Genomic DNA, 27,541 nt, shown 5'->3' with positions numbered 1-27,541 from the left:
AAATCCAGGTAAGGAACAAGCAATAAAACTGGATGGTGTTGGAGTGTCCGGCCCATACCCGGACCTCACTGGCAATGGGTAAAAGCAGGAACAGATACATGTTGCTACAGACATACAAAGCATATATGATAAGGAGGGCAAACTACAACTCCTAATTAATACAAGGAAGCAAAATTGACCTGACGAACGATGTTATGGTTTGAGACTTACTGGGATAGGACCCATGCTTGGAGTGTCGCTCTGCAAGCTGGTATATTATTCAAGAAGAGGATAAAAAGAGGGTTGGGTCTATAGTAGAATTATATATTAAACAGGGAGCCAAAATGGTGGAGTACGGGCCAGGAACCAGCCTCCCAACTCTCCCAACATTCCCCCTCCAACAACTGTAAAAATAATGCCTTAAATTAAATTTTGGAGCGACAGAGCCAACAAAAGGTCAGAGGGAGACATTTATCCAGACTAGGACAACTTAGGAGGTCTGCAGGTCCAGGATGGACACAGGCCCAGAGCGCAGCAGGAGCACCACTGGTGTAGGTGGCAGCAGCAACATCAAGAGCTCTCAACCCAGAGACAGCAAGGGGGATACAGGCAACTGGTCAAAAAGAGATTACAGCAGACCTCTTGCTGGCACTGCATGTACCTCTTGCTGGCACTGCATGTAGCTGACACTGATTAGCATTCTACTACCCATAAGCAGTTTGGGACTGCAGTTCCAAAACAGAGAGGAGTGCTTGTAGTCAGTCACAAGAGAGAAGGGGCCCTGGTTACAGTTCCAAGGCCAACAGGAACACTAGCACTTGCAGCTGCAAGAGAAGAGGGGGCCAAGAGGAACACTAGTATTTGTGGCTGCAAGAAGCAGAGGCCCTTCCTGGGTAAAAACGAGAGTGGAGACCAGGAGAGCAGTGACCACATATCTTCTAAGATAATACCACCTTGGAAGCACCAAAAACTTGCAGACCCCCAGAACTAGCTCTGAAAACAGCAGCACAAAAAAGCCTAAAGCTTGTCACAGTGCCTCCCCACTCCAAATGAGCAAAGCCACCAACTTAAACATAAAGTTCAAGTAAAGAAATGGACTGGTTGTTTTGGGGATTTTTTTTGGTTCTGTTTCTTCTTTCTCAAGATTCATTCCATTGGTCATAATTCTTCTTCACAACTTGACTAGTGTGTAAATAATTTTAATGCGAAGTTATACGTAGAAGATATATCGGATTCCATGCCATCTTGGCAGGGGCGTGGGGGGGCATCTGGAACTCAAAAGTATGTAGAACCAAGTGTTATAAGCTAAAAATAATAAAAAGCAAGAAAGAAAGAAATGGGCTGGGAAATGAATGAGCACACACACATACACATACACACACACACAGAGTAATCTGACCATAAAAAGCTACTACAGAAGCAGTGAAGACCAAGACATAAACTTAGAAGACAATAATGTAAAAAGTGCTACAAGCAAAGCCTCAAAGAAAAAGGCTAATTGGACCCAAGTCCAGCAAGAATTCCAGAGGGGGCTGGGAGAAAGGGAGAGAGAGAGAGAACAGTGGTAGAGGAAAATTGGGGGAAAGAAACAAGAGTCACAAAAGAAAATTATGATAAGAAAATTAACAGCTTAGTCATAAAGGCACACACAAAAAAATACTGAAGAAAATAACACCTTAAAAAACAATTGACCAAATGGTAAAAGAGGCACAAAAATTCACCGAAGAAAAGAATTTTAAAAGCACAATAGGCCAAATGGAAAAGAACTCCTTAAAAAGGAGAATTGGCCAAAAGGAAAAAAAGGGTAAAAAGCTCACTGAAGAAGACAATTCCTTAAAAATCAGAATTGGGCAAGTGGAAGCTATTGAGACCGTGAGACGTTAGGAAACAATATAACAAGGACAAATGGATGAAAAAAAAAATTGAAGAAATGTGAAATATCTCACTGGAAAAACAACTGACCTGAAAAACAGATCTAGGAGAGATAATTTAAGAATTATTAAAGTCATGATCAAAAAAAGAGCCTAGGCATCATCTTTTAAGAAATTATCATAAAAAACTGCCTCTATATTTTAGATCTAGAGGGTAAAATAGAAATTGAAAGACTCTACCAACCACCTCCTGAGATTCTAAAATGGAAACTCCCAGGAACATTATAGTGAAATTCCAGAGCTCTCAGGTCAAGGAGAAAATATTGCAAGCAGTTAGAGAAAAACCATTCAAATATAATGGAGTCACAGTCCAGATTACACCAGATTTCACAGCTTCCACGTTAAAGGAGCAGAAGGCTTAGGTTATGATATTCTGGAAGGAAAAGGAACTAGGATTACAACCAAGAATCACCTACCAACCCAGCAAAACTGAGTATAATCCTTTGGGGGGGCGGGGTGCAGAATGGACATCTAATGAAATAGAGGACTTCCAAGCATTCCTGATAAAAAAAAAAAACCAGAGCTGAAAAAAAAATCTGACATTCAATCAGAGGACTCAAGAGAAGCATAAAAAGGTAAACATGAAAGAATATTCATAAGAGAGCCAATAAAGTCAATAAAGTTTACATTCTTGTACGTGAGGATGATATATGTAACTCCTAAGAACTTTATCATTATTAAAACAGTTGGAATGAGCCTATACAGAGGGCACAGGTGTGAGCTGATTGTTTTGAGATGATCTCCAAAATACAAAAATGCAGGGGTGAGAAAGATGGATGCACAAGGAGAAGGGGGGAAATGTTCTTACATGAAAGAGGCGCACAAGAATTTTTATAGTGAAGGGAAAATGTAGAGGTGGTGGGCAATGCTTGAACCTCACTCTCACTGGAATTGGTTCAAAGAGAGAATACACATACACACACACACACACACACACACACACACATACACACAATCTCTCTCTCTCTCTCTCTCTCTCTCTCTCTCTCTCTCTCTCGTGTAGAAAACTCTCTCACCCACAGGGAAATAAGAGGGGAAAAAGGCTAAGAAAGGGACCACATGATAAGAGGACAGATTAAGGGCAGTGTTGTTCAGACGTTCAGTTGTGTCCAACTCTACATGACCCCACGGACTTTATCCACAGGGTTTTCTTGGCGAAGATACTAGAGTGATTTGCCATTTCCTTCTCCAATATGGTCCCATTTTACAAATGAAGAACTAAGGCAAATTGTAGTCAAATGACTTGCCTAGGGACACATAGCTAGTACTGTACCTGAGGATGGATCTGAATGCAGTTCTTCCTGATTCTAGGCTCCGTGCTCTTATCTACTGTACTACTTAGCTGTCCCTACAGGAGGCAGTGGTCAGGGACAAAACGGACTTTTGAGGAGGGACAGGATAAAAAGAGAGAAAGAGAATAAAGATAAGAAAATAGGATGGCTGGAAATATACAAATAGTAATCGTAACTGTGGATGTTAATGGGATGAGCTAACCCTTAAAACAGAAGCAGACAGCAGGATGGATTAGTAACCAGATCCAACAATATGCTATGTACAGAAGACACACTTGAAACAAAAACACACATACAGAGTTAAAATAAAGGGCTATAGCAGAATCTATTATGCTTCAGCTGAAGTAAAAAAAAAAAAAAAAAAAAGCAGGGGTAGCAATCACGATCTCAGACAAAACAAAAGCAAAAATAGACCTAAAAAAAGAGAAAATCAGGGAAACCACATTTTTTTTTCCTAAAAGGTACCACAGACAATGAAGTAATGTCAAAAAAAATTTACAGCAAGTTTCTCTGATAAAGGCCTCATTTCTCAAATATATAGAGAATTGAGTCAAATTTATAAAAATAAGAGCCATTCCCCTATTGATAAATGATGAAAGAATATAAACAGGCAGTTTTCAGAAGAAATCAAAGCTACCTATGGTTATAAGAAAAACTATTCTAAATCACTACTTATTAGAGAAAGGCAAATTAAAACAACTCTGAGGTACCACCTCACACCTATCAGAAATGACAAATGCTGGAGGTGATGAGGGAAAAGAGGTACATTAATAAATTATTGGTGGAGTAGTGAACTGGTCCAACTATTCTGGAGAACAATATGGAACTATGCCCAAGGAACTATCAAACTGTGCATACCCTCTGAACCAACATTAGCACTAAGTCTGTACCCCAAAGAGAGCAAAGAAAAAGGATCTGTAAGTACAAAAATACTTGTAGCAGCTCTTTTTGTGGTGGCAATGAACTGGAAATTGAGGGAACATTCATAAATTGGGAAATGGCTGAACAAATTGAGGCATATGATTGTTATGGAGTACGGTTGTGCTATAAAAAATGATGAGGGGGGTGGTTTCAGAAGAACATGGCAAGACGTATACTGAACTGATGCAGAGTGAAGTGAGAACTGGGAGATCACTGTGCACGGGGACAGCAATGTTGTAATGCTCAACTATGAAAGATCTGGCTACTCTGATCAACACAATGATCCAAGACTCCAAAGGAATCATGACGAAAAAATACTATCCACCTCCTGAGAGAGAAATGATGAACTCTGAGTGCAAGTTGAAGTATAATTTTCTCATTTTATTTTTTTTTGCTTTGATTTGCAATATGACTAACATGGAAATATGCCTTGCATGATTTCACATGTATAACTGATACCATATTTGTTTGCCTTCTCAATGCATGGAGTGAGGGGTGGAAGGGAGGGAAAGAATCTAGAACTTGAAATTTAAAAAGAAAATGCCATACACAAATAAACGGCTGGTTTGAAACATTTACATTAAAAAAAAATAAGAATCACAACCCAAAAAAAACCCACAAAGAATTATATATCAAGAAGAAATTTAGGTACCAGAACGGAAAACCTAGGGGTAAGTAATATTGTCATTGGAGTATACTACAAACCACCTGGACAGAAAGAAGAAATAGATGGTGAATTCAGGGAAAAGATCACAAAGCCTAGTATGGAGGTAACGGTGGTGGGAGTGGAGTCAATTACCTAGACATATACTTTCCCTTCCCCCCCTCCTCTCACTCTGCCAAAAGCAAAGCAACTAATATCTTCTTGGTTTAAACTAATAATTTATTTCATTCTTCAAAAAGTGAAGAAAGCAATATGCTATTTTGCTTTTGATTAACAAAGGAATTAAGACCAATAAAGAACCAGCTAGTGAAATATCAGTGAAGGGAAGCTTAGGAGAAAGTAACTACTGCATAGAATTTGTGATCAAATAGAGGAAAGGCGGCAATAATTTAATATGAACCCCAGATTTAAAGACAATAAACTTCGAAGGGTTCAACGTAAAGAGTAGTAGGATGTAAAAATATCTATAGACTAAATCTCAGAAGATAAAATTTAATAGGCATAAATGTAAAATCATGTCTTTAGGTTCAAAAGATTTCTCTCAGAAGGCATGGCTACACAGAACTTTATCTGAAAAAGACCTTGTGGTTCTGTTGAAACGAAAACGCAGCCAAAGTCAACAACTGTAGGGCAGTCAAAAAATGGTAATGCAACCTTGAGCTATAGAGAGATGTAGTCTACAAGAATGAAGAGGTGAGGGTCTAAGTGTATTCAGGCTTTATAGTACTGTGTTTAGTTCTGGGTGCCATATTTTAGGAAAAAAAACACTGACAAACCAGAGAGTCCAGAAGAGACTGACCAGGATGGTAAAGGATTTTGAGATCATGCCACCTCAGGTTTGGTTGAAATGCCTTGCAGCACATTGGAAAGAGCACTAGATTTGGAATCAGGGGGACCTGGAACCATATCCCAGGTTCTGCCGCTTACTATCTCTGTGAACTTGGGAAAGTCGGTCATCCTCTGGTCCTCAGCTGGACTGGGTGACCTTTACACCTCCTCCCAGCTCGGCTACTCAGTATTTCTGTGAATATTAAAACGTACAAATTGAATAGCAAGAATTTCAGTGTGTCCGCTGCACCTCCTAAGAGAAAGATTGTTTTAATACTAAGGAACTATACTATCTAGACAAAAACGTGCGTGCGTGTGCGTGTGCGTGTGCGTGTGTGTGTGCGTGCGTGTGTGTGTGTGTGTGTCTTCCTAGGGTAAAGAAGAATAATTCACTGTATGACCATACCTTGAAGTATCTATGATAATATTCAACAGATAACATCATAGATCTAAAGCTAAAAAGGACCACAGAAGCCATCTAGCCCAACTATTGTCATTTTACAGATATGGAAACTGAGGCCCAAGGAGGTGTGACCTGTCCAAAGTCACACAGGTAATAAGTGCTAGAGGCAGGATTTGAACCCACTTTCTTTGACTCCAGAGCCGATGTTCTTTCTCCTGTACTGAGCTGCCTTTGTTCCAATACTACGCTGCCTAAGTAAATTATTTAACCTGTGATTTTGATTCCTGTATAACTTTTTATAAATGAGCAGTACTATTTATCTTGTTGGATAGATGTCTCTTTTTTTTTCGGGGGTTTGGCGGGGGGTAAGAGGCAGTGGGTTCAGACTTGTGATTTCATCAGTGCAAGGTTCCCTCAGTATGGAAACACCTTCCACTGATCCAGACAGTAGAGTTTTGCCTGGGTCACTGAGGTTAAGTGAAGCAGTATGAATCAAAAGCAGGACTTGAGCTTGTGTCCCTTTGACCACAAAGCCAGCCCTCAGCAACTATGTCATGCTGCTTCTCAGCTCTTTAACTATACATTAATAAACTACAGAATAAAATGATTTTAAAACAGTTATGATTTCAGTTATAATGAATTGGTCCCTCCCTCCTCCCCTCTAGAATTTAATCAACCCAGGTCAGATTGAAAATCAAGTTTCTTCATTGTACACAACCACAGATATATTGCTTCTGTGATTCACTCACTTTGATAGACTTGGCTTTTCTCAGCAATACAAGGTTCAAAGACAACTCCAAAGGACTCAAGATAGAAAGAGCTATCTACATCCAGAGAAAGATCTATGGAGTATGAATGTGTATCGAAGCAAACTATTTGCTCTCTTTCTTTTTGGTTTTGTTTCTTCTTTCTCATGATTCATTCCATTGCTCATAATTCTTCTTTACAACTTGACTACTGTGTAAATAAGTTTAATGCGAAGGTATATGTAGAAGATATATTGGATTCCATGCCATCTTGGGGGGGAGGGGAGAGGAGAGGAAGGGGAAGAAAATTTGGAACTCAAAAACATGTGGAACTGAGTATTGTAAACTAAAAATAAAAAATCATAATTTAAAAAAAAAATCAAGTTTCTCGATTTGTAAAACTATGACTTAGACTGCATGGTGACCCTACCAAGGGTAATTAAGCAATAGTATTCATACCACTCCACCAAAGGTTTTAAGACAGTTAAACCAGTGATATGTACGTATGATTGAAACATACTGATCTTAACTTCCATCTATATGATCATAGTTTAGAGCTTGAACGGACATTGGAGGTTATCTAATCCAACCCCCTCAGTTTATAGATGAATATGCTGAGGCCCACACAGAATAAGTGACTTCCTCTAGGTCATATAGAGAATAAGCAGTGAAGGTATTGAATCTGGGTCCTCCCCACTCCTGAAGCTTGTCAAATATATTTCCAAGTGACAAGTGGCTAAAGAGAGAATCCAGAAGCATTGGTACTCCCATCAGGCCAGCAATTTCTAGTTCTAAATCATTTAATATGCATTTTCCCTAACTTTGTCAATAGTCCTCCTTTGCATCAGAATAACACTTGTCTTTGCCAGAACCTCTAACTTGGAAGTCCAACATTCACCTACATGGAACAGTTAGGTAGGCTATTACAGGGTCAATAAGCCTAAAAGTCTTAAGAGGATGGTATCTCTAGTGTTCTTAGCCTGTTTTCCTTAAAAAGAAAAAAAAACATAATGGACAAAACTATATTAAGGGTCTTAAAATAATAATAAACCTGTCTGATCAATAGAAAGACTTTTTGATTCACAATATGAATGCAATTAAACCTACAGTCAGTTCATCATGTTAAATATCAGAATTATTTTAGAATAAGAAATATTAATTATTTAGTTTATTATAACTATTAAAAACAACATGAAAAAAATTATATGTATGTTATTTATTATATACAATTTTACACACACACACACACACACACACACACACAATGGGGGTGAAGGGTACAGGGAATACTTTACCTTGCATGGTACCGAGAGTGCCAAGAAGTACAGACATTGGACTGAGAGGAAACAGTCTCAGGATGGCTCTCTGTGAATTTGGTGGCATGCCAAGAATGAGGCCTACAGCCTACATCATTCCTCCTAGAAAAGAAGAGGCAACAGATTGAAACAAAAAAACTAATGTGATTCAATTAAACTAATTCTAAAATAACATGCTCTGGACAAGTTCAAAAGCTCATAATAAATTTCTATAATTTACAAGTCACTCCAGCACTTAGAAAAATATGAGTGACAGGATACATACTCTTAAAATTTTAAATTTTTTCAACCTACAAATGTATTTCAGCAGGAACAAGACATTTAAGGCCTTGAGACCTGAGTTTAGCTCATTTTCTTCAATACTTACTGACAAAGTAAATAGTTGCATCTTCTTCAGGACAACTTTGCAGGTATCCTTAAGCCTTTCTTAGGGGCAGGAGCTGGGCTTGGTTATTTACATAACTTAGTTACATATTTTATATTTTAGTCTCCACTTCAGCCAGCTAGTTAGCCAGTTTTCATATAGGTTAGATAAAAGGATTTACGTTCTTTAATACCTACCAACAAGAATTTTTGAGGGAGATGCTATTAGCAAAAAATGCTTTAAAGAAGAGACCATGTTTTAATTACCTTTGTATTTCCTATAGTGCTTTCCACAGAAATGTATGGCTTTTAAATGAATGAATGAATGATGTGGTTACTTACGATAATCTAAATAGAAGGAGAAAGTTCTGAGAATGATAAAACAGCAAACAAAGCCTTGAGAATAAGACAGAGTGAAAAATGACCAAAACCATTTCCTGGCCTAGTCTGACTTTTATCCAACAGAACCATTTCATGTTTGGCTAAATTCTTTCAGACAGAATTCTCCAGGTGCAATGTAAAATATTCCATGTAGAAAGCTCCCGGTGATGCCCTGACTACATCTTACTTTTGTAAGATGAATTTACCCAATCAGGGACAGCTTCTGACCACAAGAACACACAATGTTTGACTTATTCCATTTTCATGTTCTTCAGCTGAGCATTATTCTAGAATTTTCTAAGGACCTTAGCAACTTAATGAATAGACTAAAGGAACTTCGCTCTGGAAAGTGATTGTATTTTTGCACACCTACCTGCAGACAAATCATTCCTGTGGAAGCCCTGCCTGGCCCAATGAAAGGCAAAGATCTCAACTTCATCTTAGCAGATAAGTTGTGGAGAACAAATTATCCTTTTAATTTCTGAAGCATGTCAAGCAAGGTATGACACAAATAGAAAAGGAGATTAAAGAACAAGCATAATGTGGACGACTAAGTGAATTAGAACATCTGGATGATGGGAAGGAATAGGTGAAGGTACATAAAGGTGAAATATTTTTCATAACTATTTTCGATGGATCAGAGTAAATGAACAAATCCATCAACACTATGGATGTAACACAGAAATAAAAGATACTGTACCTCATAGAGCTTCTCAAAATCTTCATAAGAAAGTTTCTGGCCACATCAATGTCACTTTCAGATGGCATTTTCTCTGCTATAATATCCACCACCTCTTTCATCTTCCTAAAGCAGTCAACCAATGAGGGAAATAAACTAAAACTGAGTTGGAATTTGAGGGAAAAATGACTTAAAAAAAAAAAAAACCTCTTTTGGTTGATGAGGCTTTATCAATAGTAAAGCTGAAGTGAAAGGGACATAGATGCTGCATGTTACCAGACAGGAATGGTGCCGTTTCAATAACTATGCTCAGTGGTCTCCCTTCTCAGAGTCCTCCTGTGCCCTGAAGAAGTAGCCCCCCAAACCATCTCCTACATGAAGCTTTTCCTGATTCCTGCCCTACTCCCTGACTCTTAGCAAACTACCTTATATAGAACGACTTTGTATTTAGTCATTTAATATGTAACATTAAATAATATTACATATTAATTAATTAGTAATTATAATCAATAATTATAAATTATATAGTAAAAGTAATTATTTATATTAATACAAATTAATAATTTAATAACATATTACGTATGATCTACATAATATGCATATATAATATATAATAGCACAGTCTAAGCACTTTACAATTATTATCCTTACAACAACCCTGAGAGATAGATGCTATTATGATGTCCATTTTAAAGACGAGGAAACGGAAACAAACAAAGGCTAAGTGACTTGGTCAATGTCACACAACTAACTAAAGTGTCTGAGGCCAGATTTAAAGCACTGACTCCAGGCCTGGGGGCGCGCGCGTGTGCGTGTGCGTGTGCGTGTGCGTGTGCGTGTGTGTGTGTGTGTGTGAGAATATTTGTGATTTCCCTCATTAAAATGCATGCTAATTCTAAGTAGGGCTATTTCATTCTTTGTTCTTGTATCCCCTGAGGCTAGACTAGCAACCTGCAGGTTGCAGGTATTTAATAAATAAATGTGGATTAGCACTGATTGATCTAACTACTCCCCTCCCCAACAAGGGATCAATAATAAACCTAGCAGAATGTAAGTTGAGTGTTACTGAGATGGTCTCCAAAAGAACAGTGAAAGGGTTAGGCCTTTCAAATGAAGCAACAAATTCACAGAGATGACTTAATGTCACTGAATTCGTACATTCCCAGAAATAAGCATTAGAAGATGGATTTGAACCGTGTTGTTTGACATCATAGTCAGTATTCTTCCCTCTCTTGCATTTATTTAGTGCTTTCATATGATTTATTTCATTTGATCGTAGGAAAAACCCTGTGAGGTAGGAAGGAGAGTATTATCAGCCCTGTTATTTGTAGAGGAAACTGAGTCTCAATTACCTAGTAATTGAAAAGGCTTGGATTAGAACTCAGAACTCCTGATGCTTAAAGGATCACATGCTTAAAAATGGATGAGACCATTGAATCCAAAACAGATGAACAAATATTAGAGGACAGAGAAATTATGCCTTCCAGGGATTCTCATTAGTAATAAATATCTGAGCCAGGATTTGAACCCAGGGCTTGCTCACTTCAAGTTCAATCACTTATCCCTCACTTTCTCTGATGCTAGCTATTGATAATCCGCTCATCACACTGGATGACCTAAGTTAGCTCCGCTATCTTCTTAACGTCCTTTGTTCTCATCCCAGGTGGAAACTCACACTAACATTTAGCACCTCTCCATCTCTGATATGTTCAATTTCTCCTTCTCCATTGTCTCCCTCCCTTCACCCAGGCATAGGTACCTCTTACCCGTAAAATAAACAAAAAGCTTTCATGTGGCCCTACTCAGCCACCGTTTTCTCTTTTCTGTTGCTAATTCTCAAAAATGTGCCCTAAAAATCTATCCCACATCTATTTTTAGAAATGACTGTGATGTCATGTATCTAAAATAAAAGACCTCATTTAAAACATTAAAAGGTGTATTTTTTGGTTATTGTTTTTAACGAAAACCTTTCTCTTTGTGCTAACTCAGATTCACTATGTACATGCCACCCTATGAACATCACAAATCTAGGGAACCTTAAAAAAAAACCCACAATGCCCAAAAGTACAAAAATCAAGATTGATACTGACCCTAGAACCGAGAAGTCATTTTGTACTTCTGCATCCACCTCAAAACCCATGATCCCTATTAATAAACTTCACAACAGATGTATTTACTGAAATATGATCTTCCCTATAGAAATCACACACATTTATGTTTCTCCATTCCTTAGTAACATTTTATGCTGCGTCAAAACCTGTCACCCATCTGGCTTGATAGAAAAACAACTGTCTCTCTTGGAAGTATTGAACTAGGCTACCCTTTTTTTTTTTTAGTGACAAACAGACTTCTAAAATGAAGGTAGAAGTGGCAAACCTATTTTTTTTAATTTTTTAAAAAGAATTTTTGGATGGGGGAAGGGGATGAATGCAGTCTTCCAATATGTGACGACTTGTCATGTGGGAGCCAGATCATAGGATCATATAGGGAGCTTGAAGGTGCTCTGATCCCACCCCTTCCTTCCACAGAAGAAGTCCAGGTCCAGATGACATAGGTAGGAAGCAGCAGAGACAGGACTTGAATCAAGGTCCTCTGACTCTAAAGCTAATGGTTTTTCCATTAACCTCTTTTGCTTGGTCCCAGAATAGAAAAAGTTTGAGGGAGACAGATTTCAGCTCAATATGTGAAAAATCTTTTTAACAACCAGAGCCCTCTAAGAGTGTAATATGCTGTTGTAAGGGTGAAGGGCATCTTGACAGAATTCATGTCTTGGTTGGACTAAATTACCTCTGTGGTTCCTTCCTACTTTTATGTGCCTCTATCAACCCTCAACCTTATCAAAACAAACAAAAAACCTTGGGGGTTGAGTCTTAGATTTTGTAAGCAAAGGTAAAGTTCTGGGTGTTTAAAAACAGATAAAGTGCATCTCTCCCTCCACGATAAATCCAAAGAAAAGTCATGTGAGATGCACCGATTTTGAGAATTTAAGTCTTGGCCTTTCAAAGAGAAAATAACAACTGTGAGATAATTACTAAAAATGGCCTCTATCATGTTCTAAAGAAGATTCAGAGAACACAAGATCTCTTCTGAACACAACTTGCCTTTGTGATGCTTTATGAAAAATGAAACCATATTATCACTGGAAAGCAAGTTTCAGGGTTAGTCTAAATTCTGGAAAACATAAAAATGTCTGTTGAACATAGGCATTAAAACAAGCCAGGTACATGTCAGAATTAGACTTCTCTCTGCTATTCACATAATTCTGGAAGTTCTGAACATAAATGACATACAGCTTACCTAGGCATGACAAAATTTAAGAAGTTGGTATTAGTATAAAAGTTTCCCATCATGTACAAGGACAGGCACACTATTGTCTTTGTTAGGACCTTAGTCAAAAGCCTTAATGATGAAATTTTAGCTATCCATTTGACCACTGGTCTTTAAATTTTAAGTTTGGGCAACAGAGCATTTGGCATGGTACAGAGAGAAGATCAATGAATCAGAGAATCAGAGGTCCCATGGAAGGCACTTCAGAGGCCATCTGCTTTAAACAATGCCTGACCCACAATCCTTTTTTCAAAGTCACTGGCAAGAAGTCATCTAGGCTCTGCCCGAAGCTCTCCAGTGAAGAGGAAACTGTTATATCCCAAAGCAGCTCATTCCAGTCTCAGATAGCTCGAAACTACAAGGCAAAAGTTCCTAACATGAAACCAAAATCTGCCCATCACAACTTCTAGTTTTGTCTTCTGAGGCCATGATTCTATTTGTTTATAGCTTCTCTAGCCAGATGAAGCCTCAGAAACCATCTAGCCTAACTCCTTCATTTTACAGGCAAGGAATCTGATGCCTAGGGAGTTTAAATGACTCACCTAAAATTAGACATCAGTTAGTCCCAGAGGAGGGTCCTGAATCCGAGTCCTTTGAATCCATATCTAGTGTTTTTTCCCAGGCTGCCACCAATGTCTAATTTCTCTTACGCATGACTGCTCGCCAATCTGAAAGCAGTTATTTCTTCCTCAAAAGTTTTTTCTTCTCAAGGCTAAACACTCCCAGTTGCTTCAAACGCTACTTTTATGACACGTCCTGTTCTAGACACGCTCTGACTTTGTCTATATTCTTTCTAAAATGAAATGCCCAGAACTTAACACAGCCTGCTGCTCAAACTTGTAACTAGACCAAGACAGAACAAGTCCAACGACCATTTCCCTTTTTTCTGGACAACATACTCCCTTTACTACAACCTGGGTCAACATTTCCCTCTCTTTTCCTCCCCCCAGATGCTGTGTGACATTGGAGATTCAAACTGAATTCTTCTTTGGCCAAAATGTTAAGATCTTTTTTCACATAACCGACATGACTCTTCCATCTCACATGCGTGAAGTTGATTCTTTGAACCTAAGTATAAGATTTTCCACGTGTCCTTGTTGAGTTTCTCCTTATTTGATTTGGACCATTTTTTTTTTCCAGCTTGTCAGTGTCTTTTTTGGACTCTGTTATGTACATTCACGTCTCCTGGAAAGCGTGACTTCCTTGCTTCTTCTTAGTCACTGATAAAAATATTAAACAGTACAGGGTCAAGGGCAGATCTCTGGGGCTCTACCTTAAAGACTACCCCCCAAACTAACTTCAACTCACGAATGAGGACTCTTTCATTCACCAGTTCCAATTTTAGCTAATTATGCTATCAGCTAGCCCTCCTATCTTCCTCTTATCCACAAGAACAACATGAGAGAATCTATCAAACTCTGCCACAATCTAAGTTTGTGATGCCTACAGCCCTCTTCTAATTGACAAAATTAATTACCCTATCAGAAAAAAAGGAAATAAATAAGGTTAGTGCAGCATGACCTGTTCTCGAAGAAACCAGATGAGGAGTAAATGTCAAAATCAGGATTTCATAGGATCCCAGAGGTGGAGCCAGAAGGGACCTTAAGGATTTTATGGTGGGCATTACTTCCCTCTCCAAATGCTTTCAATGTTGTTATCATTCAGTTGTCATTTAGCTGTGTCTGACTCTTTGAGACCCCATTTGGTGTTTTGTTTTGTTTTGTTTTTTTGACAAAGATACTAGAGTGGTTTGCCATTTCCTTCTCCGTTGCATTTTACAAATGAGGAAACTGAGGCAAACAGGGTTAAGTGACTTGCCCATGGTCACTGAGCTATTAAGTGTCTGAGGCCAGATTTGAACTCACCAACATAAGTCTCCCTAATTCTGGGCCCAGTACTCTATCTGTTCTCCCAGAAACCTGTAACTAACTTTATATTACAAAAACTATGAACCCCATATATTCAGAAATAGTGATGTGAGAATGGAATAATGAATAAGATAATGACTGTCAAATGAAAATCTGTCTTTCCCACAAAAAATTAGTTCACAAACAGAAAAGCTCAAGTTTTAATGCAATATATTATTCTGGTCTGGCCAGTTTTACTAAGGGTTCTGCTTCCCAGCTGTGTGAATTCAACCAAATCATTTCAGTTATCTGGACTTCAGTTTAATGAGGGGAATAGACCATTAAAAATTCAGTCCCTAAGTTCCATTGATTACATGCCTGTAGTAAGAAATCAAAAATGGTTAAATAAGTAAAAAGGATGGCCACCATATGACAAATTTTGGCAACTACAATCCAAGGATTTTAAAAAAGTCAATTAACCCAATGAATCTCTCATGACCTATATAGGGAAAATATTTGTGGTTACAGAGTACCTCTTGCCCATCTGGCAAATCTAAATATATAAATTCAACAAGATAGCCATGCTTAACTTTCATTTCAACCTAATGTTAGATGATCTATTACTATAATCATTAAAAAGACAACCTAACAAAGTTGTCTGCCTTCTCAAATGCTTATAAGGTTCAGCAGATAGGTTAAGAAAGCAGGCTGAAGATAATGGAAAAGAAAGAAAAAAACCTAATATCTAAAAACGAAAAAAAAGATTTTCAGTTCAAGTAGCATTGGGGTTAGCCAGTTTTTTTTTTTAAGGCATCTTAAAATGTCAATTTTCAAATGTCCAATTACATTTCACCCAGGAGGAGCCTTAGCCCTTTCTTCTAATTCTCCTTTGTTTTAATAAGGTCACCTAGGTGAGAAGCTTTTAAACCCAGTTGCATCAGGTCTTGGAAAATGATGATGAGCTGTGAAAAATATACCCAGTATGAAACAAATTTTAAAAGGTTCTGGTCCTGCCAGAAGGGATCAAGACTTAAAAGAGATGAAAAGGGATCCTTTGACTTTTCTTACCTGAAAATCAAATCTCTCCAAATACTATTGCTCAAGGTATAGGCATAAAGATTTCTGTGGTCTATTCAAAAGATGGTAAGAACTTAAGACTCAGTGAAAAGAATCTAAAGGTATAGAAGAAAAATTCCCAATAATTTTTATTATTCTGCTTGCAGAGTGTTCTAGAAGGTTTAGAACAAAATGCAAACTATTTTCCTAATGGAAAAAAGGAATACATTGACTAAAAATTGTTTAATGGCATGGAAGCAAATTTGGGATTAGACTTAAAATTTATTTGTATATATGATAATTCTGCTATCTTGAGACATAAAACTTCTTGTGAATTTTGTTTATGAATAGGAATATGAGTTCAGCATATTCTGTCATTAAAAAAAACCTCCTAATAGTAAGAATACTATTATATTTGAGCATGGTTTGGGGTTTTGGTTTTTTTTTTGGTTCTCCTGCCTTTTTCTATAGTGAATATGTTAGTGAAATTAAAATTATTATAGTAAAGGCAGCAAATGAGATGATTAATTCACAAACTGGAAAATCAATTTCTGCTTTAACAAAGAAGATGCCAATTATTACTGGTAGGGTCTTCTAAGGCACTCTACTGACCACTGGAGTCACAAGGTCATTGTAACTTTATAGTTACAAAGCATTTTATATAGATTGCATTTTAGTTCTCTTGACAAATCAGTGTTGAAAGTAATGTATCCTTATTATCCTTATTTTATTAAATAAGAAAACAAGAGTTATTTTTTAAAAAATCAGGTTCTAAATGGCAGAATTGGGGGCTTAAATTTAGGAATTTTAATTTTTAAACTTTTTCCATTATACTTCTAATGAGCAAGTTTATTAATTCTGCTTGGTTTACATTTCTAGTATCAGCTTCAGATAACTATTTGCACTCTAGTTGAACATTTTCACCATATCATTAGACTACATCATTCCCCAAAGGCAGGTAGGTACCTTGTTTTATTTGATCTTTGTACTTCCCTAGGAACCTAAGACAATATTCTTCATATTACAGGGATTTAATAAACATTACTTGAATGAGTGTCAGTAAGCAACGTGTTTTAATATGTTGGATGTAAATACATTAATTTGTAAAAATGCTTAATCAAACCTTGTTAAAATCACAGTGCAAATTACTACTCTCTCTAATCAAGCATAACTAAAGCCAAAAATGGCTCCCCTGGGGATGGCTAAGTGGTGTAGTGAGTAGAGCACAGGCCCTGGAGTCAGGAGGACCTGAGTCCAAATCCGACCTCAGACACCTGACACACTTACTAGCTGTGTGACCTTGGGCAAGTCACTTAACCCCAACTGCCTGGCCTTCCCCCCTTCCAAAAAAAAAAACACCAAAAAAACAAAATAAGGCTTCCCTTTCCAAAAGGATTACAAATGGAACCTGTCTCAGGCTTGAATATGGTTCTTTCCTGCTTTGAACCTGATTCGGTTGGATTTAATTTCACAAATGATTTTTCTGTATATTGGATTTTTTGTTTGTTTGAATTACATCAATCAGATAGTGTGGTATAATGCAAAGAAAACACCAGGTAACCTGATTTTAGACCTGGTAGTACAATTAGCTAGTTGTGTCATCTTGGGCAAACTGCTTGAGATTTGGGGGACTCAATTTCTTTATCTGTAAAATGAGCAGGGTGGATCAGATGATGTCTAACATATCTTCCAGATCTGAGTCTATGTTTCTATCTCAGGTATCTGATGATTCTAACACAACTATCTAATCTGACCTGGTCCCTCAGGGGATTCACAGTATTTATTTTTTATTAACTCTTTCAAATGGTTGTCCTACTGGTTGCCCCAAACTTTTTTCTTTGCTTATCAAGTCCCCAACTATAAATCCCTCACTCTCAAGATGACCTTCTCTCAATTTTTAAAAAAACCAAGACCATCAGACATGAGCTCTAAATCCTGCCTTCTTCTCTAACCTTTTCTCCATCTAATTTACTCATCCTTTTTTCTTTCCTTCCTTCTGCACGAGAAACTTGCTCAATCACTCCTTAATTCATTTTTGATCTCTACCTCTACCAATTCCTTCCCCTTTGCCTATAACTATCTCATCTCATCTCCCCTATATTAAAAAAAAAATCTTCTCTTTACCCAACATAACTCTCTATTCTTCTGTCCTCTGTCTGAACTCCTCTCCTCCTTTTCCTCACCATCCACACTCATAATTTTAGCCCCTGTCCAAATAATCTTCCATTTCGACTCTCCTGGTTCTCTTCTAGATCACCTCATTGCCAAATCTAGCGATGTTTTTCATTCTTTTGACCTCCCTGAAATATTTAATGTTATTGACCACCCCTTTCTTCTTGGTATTTTCTCCTCTACTGGCTTTATTTCCATAGCACAGAACTCTCAGTTTCCATACTTTTCTAACAGTTCTTCCATAGCCTTCACTAACTTCTTATCTCATCACCTCATGCCTGGACAATAGCCTGCTGATGGGTCAACCTATTTCAGGTTTCTCAAAGTGATTTTCCTAAACAGGTCTGACCATGTCTTCCCGCCCCCCAGCCCAACTCCACTCAAACAACTTCAATGGCTCTCTATAACCTCCAGCACAGCATTCATACTGGCACTGTTGGACATTCAAAGCCCTTCATAACCTAGCCTCCCTTCTACCTTCTCCAGTCTTTCCTTACACCTTTATTACCTACTATATATTCTTCAATCTAATGACACTAGTCTCCTAGCTGTTCCTCAAACAAGACATTCCATCTCTCAGTTCCAGGTTTACTCTCTGGCTATTCCCACTGCCTTGAATGTTCTCCCTCCTTAATTCTACCCTCTGACTTCCCTGGCTTCCTTTAAAAAAAAAATCCCATTTTTACAGGGAGCCTTTTTCCCAATCCCTCTTAATTCTAGTGCCTTTCTTCTTTTAATTATCTATCTTCTATCTGTACATTTGCATGTTGTCACTATCATTGGACAGCAAATTCCTTGAGGACAGGTATTGTCTTTTGCCTCTTTTACTATCTCCAGCACTTAACACAGTTCCTGGCACACAGTAGGTACTCAATAAATGCTTACTTATTATCTTACTGCTGCTCTTTCAATGCAGATATCCCCATCAAGACTCTGTTCTTGGCCCTCTTCTCTTCCTACAAGCACTCTGTTGGAGATATTATCGATTCTCACAGCTTCTAGGCAGAGAACTTACAATCTGTATCTCCAGCAGCAGCATCTCTCCCTGAGCTCCAGTCCTACAACCCCAACAGCCTACTCTATATCTGTACCTTGAATAGATTTCACTCCACTATCCTAATCTCCACCTTTGGTACTAATCCCTTCCTTTAAAGGCACCAACTTAGGGGCCACCTCTTCCATGAAATCTCTGTTCCGCTGAATTGTAAAGGATCTCATCATAATATACATGTTCTTATTTCACTTCAAAGACCCACCATCTCCTAAAGGGCAGATACAGAATATCTTCATATCCCTAGAACCTGGCACAATGCATTGCACATACTAGATGATTAATGTTTGTTGAAATTAGTTGAATCAGCATCTAAAAGGAATTTAGTCTTACTCCCACCATTCTCTAGCAGAAATAGTAATAACTAAAACTAGATAAACAAAATAAAAAAGAGAAGAATATGATACTAATCAACATTTGAACAATCCAGTGTTATCAGTAACGCAATAACAATGTAGATGGTAACTGTCAAAATGCCTGTGTGGTTCTGTATCGCAAAGTACAAGAGACTCTCCACATAGAAGGCAGAAGAAGGAAACCAGTTATTCAGACACCAGAGAACCAGATCCCATAAGCCATTTCTCCAATCTATCACAGCAGCAAAGCATTCGATACATAGTAGCACAACACGGAGCCTCCCCATCCCAAAACCTCTCCGACCCCCTATTGGAGTCTTCCCAAAAACAAACTCACAGTACAGCCTGTTCAGTTGCAACTGTCACGAGGGCGGCCATCAGCTGCCGTAACTGTGCGCTGGCTCTCTCTCTCTCTCTCTCTCTCTCTCTCTCTCTCTCTCTCTCTCTATTTCCTGTGACATAACTTCCTTTTCCTGTCAGGAAGCTCCTCCTACCACACATGACTTCGGCTTCCTGTGACATAAGCAGGTCACATGGCCTATTAATGAGTGGGAAAGATCTTCAAATCTGAATTGCTACTACATCCAGTTATACTTATGAGAAGGAAAGGTCGGAGAAAGGAGCAACCACTACAATTTTCAACTCAGGAACTCTGTGTCTAAGTTCCATAAAAGCTAACCACCAGAATACGATGCTCCCCTCTCCAAAATCCCCTCTGCCTTGTAGATATTAGCTACCAAGAATAACTGCAACTCCTTCTATATTTTAAATCCCAGAATGACTTCAGGGTAAGGTAGGGGAATGTCCTTCTCAACCCCCAAGTCAAGCCTCCAGCCCTAGCTTAGAAGTCCTTTAATCCAATCTCCTCATTTTAAAGAGGATGAAACAAAGACCAGAGTTTCAAATGACTTTCTCATAACCACTGCAGAAAATACACAGATGCAGTAAGTAACTGAGCTAGAATTTTGAACCCAGATCTTCTGACTCCAGATCTAGCCTCTTTCCACCCCTCGCTGGTGCCTAATGACAATTCTCAATTTTCAATTCAAAAGTTAATTTTGGAACATCAATTTGTTATCCACAGATAGTTGGGTGAAATTCTTGGCATGCTTCGCCTGAAGACCAGTTTTAAGAAAGGAATAGCATTATAGCATGGTCCCTTCCAGCTGTAAATATAGGATCAGTACTTTGCAATGGATTGAAAGACATCACCTGATATACTGTCAGCTCTGGAAAAACCAATGAGACTTCTTCTGGCTTTACTAAAGACTGCACAATAAATTAGTATCATGTGGTAGTATTGGTTGAAAAAGATTTCCTCAGGGTAGACAATGCAATGTTGTGGATGGTGACATCACTTGTGATCAAATCTACATTCCTAATGGGATATCAGTAAGCTAGTTCCTGTCTTTATACATGTGGGAAATCAAGGAAAGAGAGGAAATTCCCAAATGACTGAAATAGCCGAAACTGATATAGCACATCAAAGCCGTATTCTAAACAAATACCAGTGCCAAGAAGAATACAGATGAAGATTAAAGCATCAGAGAGTGCTTTTCTCTAGGAGACGTTTCATTTTGAGTTATCTTTCTCTTGAAAAAAGCATGCATGAGAAACTATTTTCTTACACTCCCTGATGTTTGCTGTAAGGGCCTTAAACAGAAGTGACTAAGATTAATACAGTAACTCATTCAATAACCATTCATGCAATGAACACTTATTTAGTGTCTAGGACCTAAGAATAAATCCAAATCTTGAGTTTGCTATAGATATTGATTTTTCTATTAATTTTTTAGGATTTTCATATGCCAAAAATGCCCTAACTCCTGAAGGAAAAAAGAGCAAAAAAGATAGCATTTGCAATGTTCAGAGGAGCGGGGGTATCTGCGTTTAGCATCATACCTTATCTAATTTTCCAACCAGTCCTTTCATCCCATTCAGTATTCAATGGTGACACCAACAAAACTTATTTCCAGGTATTCAGTATTAAGTTTCACATTTGCAACAGGACAGACTTTTGGCTCAAAACCTTGGTGCTGCTCAAATGAGCAATTGTTAATACTATTACAGTAGTCATAGAGCCCACTCTGTAACTCAACTACAAGATAATCTATGCTTTATACATAAATATTAAAACCAAGAAGAAATTCTCTGAAACGAAATTATCTCTACCATACTGATATTACAAACACTTGATTACTTCTTTGATTCAAATGATGTTGCATTAATAACACACAATAATACACTAGTAACTTACAGGTTAAAAAAGGCAAATTTTGAAGAACAAATAATCTCATTTAATTATTCATGCCAGACTGCCAAAATTAATAATTCCTTAATAACAAAATAGTTCAGTTCTATTATTTCCTAAAAACAGAAACTAACAGTTAACATAAGAATCCTCAGAACTAGAAGATATCACTGGAGAAAGAGAAGTTTTCTGACTATAAAAGGAGAGACTAGAAGTCATTTTAAATTTGGCGAATCAAGGAGGTGGGTGGGGAGTAGGGAGGGGCTTTGGAACTACTGCTCTGATTTCAAAGTCATGAAGTCAGTTTTAAGAAGCTTATAAAAAGTAGTAAAATTTGAAGAAAAAAAAAGTCCATAAACTTTTTGGTCACTGCTGTTCTAGATTATTTTAATCATGACAAAATTTTATAGCTATGCTAATTAGGGAAAATGTTTATGGAACAGCTGGAGAATGAGCAAACAATGTTATATTTACTAGCTTTCAAAGAATATTTTTCATTTTCATGACATCTTAAAGGTATATACATTTTGTTATAATCTTACCACAGTTTACAAGGAAAGGTAATGAATAAATCCATGCAAATCTTTTAATAAAGTGTTTTTGATTTACTTTTGACCTGAGCTCATAAATGACAAAAAGGTAATCATTTATACATGTGTGCATTATCCAGTTTTTACAGGTCTTTTTACACTCAAAGTGAGTAGAAATTCATGCTACAAGTAGCAAACATCTCCACTATTATTTTATTTTTTAAAAAAAATTATCTATAATTCACTGGCAAGAATGAAAGCTATTCCCTAATTTGCAAGGCTGATTTAAAAATAGCAGACAGCATTCATAAATGAAGGTTTTGTTTTCACGGGTTAAATTAAATGAATTAGGACTTTATGAAAGGAAAATCAGGACAGTCACTCATCAGAAGTACATACAAGTGCATACAAGGAGGATCTGGGATTTTGTGAATTTGGGAATTCTTTCCACCACGGCCAAATGCAGCTTATCTACAATTTAAACAAGTCCCAAAGAGTTGTTTAAGGCCCATCTAGGTTGAATGGCTTGAACTGAGATAGAATGATCTAACTGGTCAGAGGGGGAAATTGAATCCAAGTCTTCCAGACCACCTCCTGTTAAAAAAAAAACAAAACTCACAGAACACATAATACCCTCTCCCAAAAATTCCATTTTGGTAGTAGTTTTAGACAAACTGCAGGGACTTTTCCTCCCACACCACTTATTTTAAACAAGATACATACAGAACAACATGATACTAAATAACATTCCCAGTTTGCACCCTATCTTCTCTCTGGATACCTTGATAAAAAACAAAACAAAACCCAACGGACTAACATTAACTATTGCTATTCAACATTTCAATAATTAGTTTTTTGAAGTTAGAAGAGCTGAATTTTTAAAAACTGAACACCGATACTTTCCATGAGACTTAATCATTCTGGGACTCAGTTTCCTAATCTGTAAAATTACATGGTTGACATGGATGATCTGGAAGGTATCCCTTTGAGGGCAAAATCTTTTGATCCTATGTATCTTCTTACTTTCTACTAGTTAGGTCATTTGATATTATTCAACATCAGAAAAGGGAAGAAGGCATTTTCAACTTTGCCATCAGTGCACTTTTTGGGAATACCAGTGTGCTGTAAGAAATGATAAGCTGGCTGATTATAGAAAAACATGGAAAAACTTGCATGAAAAAAATGAAATTAGCAGAACCTAGAGAATACTGTATACAGTAACAGCAATATTGTTTGAAGAACGATCAAGTTGTTCTGAGTATTATGAATACTCAAATCAACTACAAAGGACCTAGGAAGGAAGATGCTATCCACCTCCAGAGAAAGAATTGATAAATTAGGAGTATATATAGTATGGTTTTACATATATTAATAAATCTGTGTCAAATGGTGGTCTTCTTTAGTGTTCAGTGGGGATGCAGAGAAGCAGACAGTTTGGAACTTAAAAGGTAACGAAAAAAAAAAAGCAACAGCCACTTAAGGTCCCAATTCCAACACTGATCAGCATGAAAGCTTTAATCACCTCTGTTTTTCTGACCTGGCTGGTTCACCCCTGTTTAAGCCGCCTGGTGGCTTACACTCAACAAAATGGTGCCAAATTTAGTGTGGATTCCTGATTGGCTTTATCTCTACTATAGCTCAGAACTCCCAAAATCAAGCAATCCACTCCTCAGTCTCCCCAATGGCAGTATATACAGGTGTCTGTCACCAGGCCTGGCAAGGTATCTTCTTGGATGATGTAATCTCTTATTTTACAAAGCTCTGAGAACTTTCATCTTATGAAATCTACCCCAAATTCTTAGCATGGGAAATATAAAATATAAAATTAAATACACTAAGTTTTACTTCTTCCAGAGAAATCTTTTCCTATGTAACTAAGTAACATGTTTTGTTCTCACAGGGACAACCTGAAAAGAGTATTTTACATTAAATTCTGGGAGGGCAGGAGCACCTCCTTTTTTTACGCTCTGTGCAGCACCTTATCCGTTATGAGTGTTCCAATCCCAGGAACCAAAGTATTGGATTGTTACAATAAAGAAGCAAAATGTCCCAGAGCCACGTGCTCCAAAGGGAATAAAGCTCCAACATCCCTCTGTGGGGCTTAAAAGAGGTAGCCTAGCAGATGGCAATACTAAGCTGCTGAGAGCTCCGGCCAATAAAACAGCATAGAGGTAGTAAGTACTGTCTGCAGTCGCTTCTCTCAGTCTGAATGGGGGAAGGGAGTTGTGTTCCTAACATTCTGTAAATAAGGGGTATAAGCTTTTGAAGAGCTTAACCCCCTTCCCAGGCTATCTGAAAAGCCACATTATAAGCCCAAGGAAAAGCAGATGCATTTTTCTAGCTGCTATTTAGATCCACCAAACACAATCTTGTAAAAAAAAAAAAAAAAAAGAGTCAGTCCTAGTCCACTGCCAAGGGAAACAAACATTATTACCTTTTGCTTCTGGAAGGCTCAAAGTCCATTTTGGTTCTCCCACTGAATCCTAGGCTGTTAGCATCTCGCATCTTCCACTGGCTGGACAAAGTGTGCACACAGTATCTGGGGCCACCAGATAAGAGACTCAAGATAACAGTCTCCCTTAATGTGTGCTTACCCTGGTGCTCTATTCCCAGTTGGCAAATACTGCAAAAGCAGCTAGTCAATGTGTTGTGACTCTAGGCATAAGTTTTCAGAAAGCCTGTTCTCAAAAGTTTCACATGAACCTTCAAAAAGTAGGAGTATAATTTTTACCCTTCTAATTGAATTGTAAACCTAGAAATTAATCGTGATTTATCTGTATCCCTAAAATTTGTGCTTGAGGGTTTAGTTTTCTTAATTAGAATTTTAGCTTCATATCAGATTACGGTTTTGTGGCAATATTTTCAAGTCCTCACGAAACCTTTTAAGCTCTCCAATATAATTCCCATTATGCAACATGCCCTAAATGCACTAAATTTTCCTATGGAAAACTCTTCAAATTAATAGTAAAAACAAGGGAATCCTTTAAAAAAAACCCACAGTGATCATTTTTGGAAAACATTTTTTTCAAAAGGGAATTTTCATAAAAATAATGTTAGTTGTAATCAGAAAGTAAGTTACATTTAACAACCTGTTTGTGAGATGGGAAGTGAAGCACATTTATGATATGAGAAAGGAAAAAAAATCTTAGCAAGGCAGTTTCATTAAGAACATTGCATTTAAAGTTAACATTTCATAATCTCACCTTTTCTCGGATTATTAAAAGTGATATAGAACAAAGCAACATTTATCCAGTTACTTTTTAAATACATGCTAAGCTAAATAAAACTCTAAATAGAAGCAAAACGTTTGATTTCTCTTGGGGAAAAAAAGGTAAAGTCTAATAAAAGAAAATCATGTCATGAATGCAGGCTGTCCCTCTTAAACTTTTGTATCTATTATATTTTAGGAATAAACTAGGGAGACACAGTAACATTAAAAAAAGGTGTCACTGAAAGTAATTCTGCATGCAATATTCTATGATAGTTCGTAACATTAGAAAAGTTACAAATTCACACTTCTCCTTTCTTCTGAATACTCTACCAGAAGACTACCCCCAAATCCAAAAGATTCTTCACACACACACACACACACACACACACACACACACACACACACACCCCTCTACCAGAACAAATATATCATTTCTGCCATACTAACAGCTTTCTAGGAAGGGGGAGAGGGAAATAAAACCTCATGCCGAATTAGTCATTCTCTCACTTTTTCCAACATCAGTGCATTTGATTACAGATCTGTCATGGCTTCCAGGAACATCTGTGTTAATCAATGTTGTTGCCTTTGGAACTACCTTGTCAATGGACTGTTCCAAATACCTAGTACATGAGGGGTGCAAAGAAATACTAGTTTTGTGTTGAATAATGGAAACATGCATTTTAAAATAACTAGCATACAATAGCTAATGCATGTTAAAAACACATTTCATACGAAATAATGAACAGTGTTCATAAAATAAAACTAAGCAGTCTTTCCAAATATTTATACTAGCAAGTTTTACCACCTAATACGGCTAATCCCCCATGATGTTCTTTATAAAGGATCCTCCCCCTTCTGTGTTAATCTCTGCCAGAGTGTAAATTTAGTGGGTTTAATTAGATTGAAAAAAGGGGGTCCCCTGGCTACACTGAACTGAAAAAGTAATAAATAATAGTTGCCAGCGGCATCAATAATCTTACCTATGAAATCCCTCAAGGAGAAAAACACTTATTCAGTACATTCGAGAGAGGCTACAATCAGCAGGGTAATTGAAATTTCTACTACTTAGGCATCTCCCTTTTAAGCCAAACTGATCTACAAAAAAGAGGGGAAATTATCTATTTCATGAAAGGATTCAGCTTTATTCAAAATAAAAAACTATAGTGCATCTAAAATAGGCATTGATACACAGTCAGCTTTTGGGAACATTAGCATGTAAATGGAGGCACACTACTTACTATAAGGGAGAAGAAAAGCAGATAGCAATTTTTAGGTACTACAGGAGAAAATTAAAGAAAAAGACTTAGACATTCTAGGTTCCCAAATAAACAACTGTCTCTATTTAACACCTCAACAACTCCCAACACATACCTATTTATATTCTTGCTATGGATCTAGGGAACACTTCTCTTTTTATGATTCAACAAAGAGCAAGAGCTGGTGTGGATGGCCAGTATACCTAGCACAAGAATATGTATCACTTGACAAAGATTTGACCTAGTTTCTATCCTCAAAATATATATTCACTGAGAGAAATGCATTCAAAGGGAGCCATTCTGCCATACCTTTTTACTCAGTCTCCATAAAGTCAAAGCAGTATCTTCCCCTAAAATGTCAATTCCACTAAATTGCTGTCCAGTGGAAATAATCAAATCACATCTCCATGAGAGCATCAGTTGGCAAGCATTTATTCAGTGCTGGTCATCATAACAAGAGGGTGCTTTACTGTTTTAAAAATAATATGTATATTGATATGGTCAATTATGCTAATAGTCTTCCTAATATTGAACCAGCCTTGCATTCCTGGAATAAATCCTACCTGATCATAGTGTACTATTCTCGTGATGAGTTGCTGCAATCTTTTTGCTAATATTTTATTTAAAATTTTTGCATCAATATTCATTAGAGAAATTGGTCTATAATTTTCTTTCTCTGTTTTGACTCTACCTGGTTTGGGTATTAGTACCATATTTGTGTCATAAAAAGAATTTGGCAGGACTCCTTCTTCACCTATTTTCCCAAATAGTCTACAAAGTATAGGAATTAGTTGTTCTTTAAATGTTTGATAGAATTCACATGTAAAACCATCTGGACCTGGAGATTTTTTCCTAGGGAGTTCATTGATGGCATACTCAATTTCTTTTTCTGAGATGGGGTTATTAAGAAATTTTACTTCCTTTTCTGTTAACCTGGGCAGTTTATGTTTTTGTAGATATTCATCCATATCTCTAAGGTTG

At 37.3% G+C, this 27,541-nt stretch overlaps 1 protein-coding gene across 4 annotated transcripts in view; it reads right to left on the bottom strand.

Moving 5' to 3' along the window:
• Positions 1–27,541, bottom strand: part of SHROOM2 (shroom family member 2) — a 245,925-nt gene that overhangs the window by 88,528 nt on the left and 129,856 nt on the right. For 2 of the 4 annotated variants that reach the window (XM_036747864.1, XM_036747865.1), the window contains exon 3: positions 8,060–8,182. In XM_036747864.1, coding sequence (XP_036603759.1) covers positions 8,060–8,182 — 123 coding nt within the window. Of the gene's footprint in view, positions 1–8,059; positions 8,183–9,524; positions 9,630–24,527; positions 24,889–25,811; positions 25,851–27,541 lie in introns of those variants that run through there. The other 2 variants (XM_036747867.1, XM_036747866.1) reach the window with 2 other exon arrangements.

Source organism: Trichosurus vulpecula, chromosome 2 (genome assembly GCF_011100635.1).
Source record: "Trichosurus vulpecula isolate mTriVul1 chromosome 2, mTriVul1.pri, whole genome shotgun sequence".
In the NCBI taxonomy this organism is placed as follows: Eukaryota; Metazoa; Chordata; class Mammalia; order Diprotodontia; family Phalangeridae; genus Trichosurus; species Trichosurus vulpecula.
This window is presented reverse-complemented; position numbering and strand designations above follow the sequence as displayed.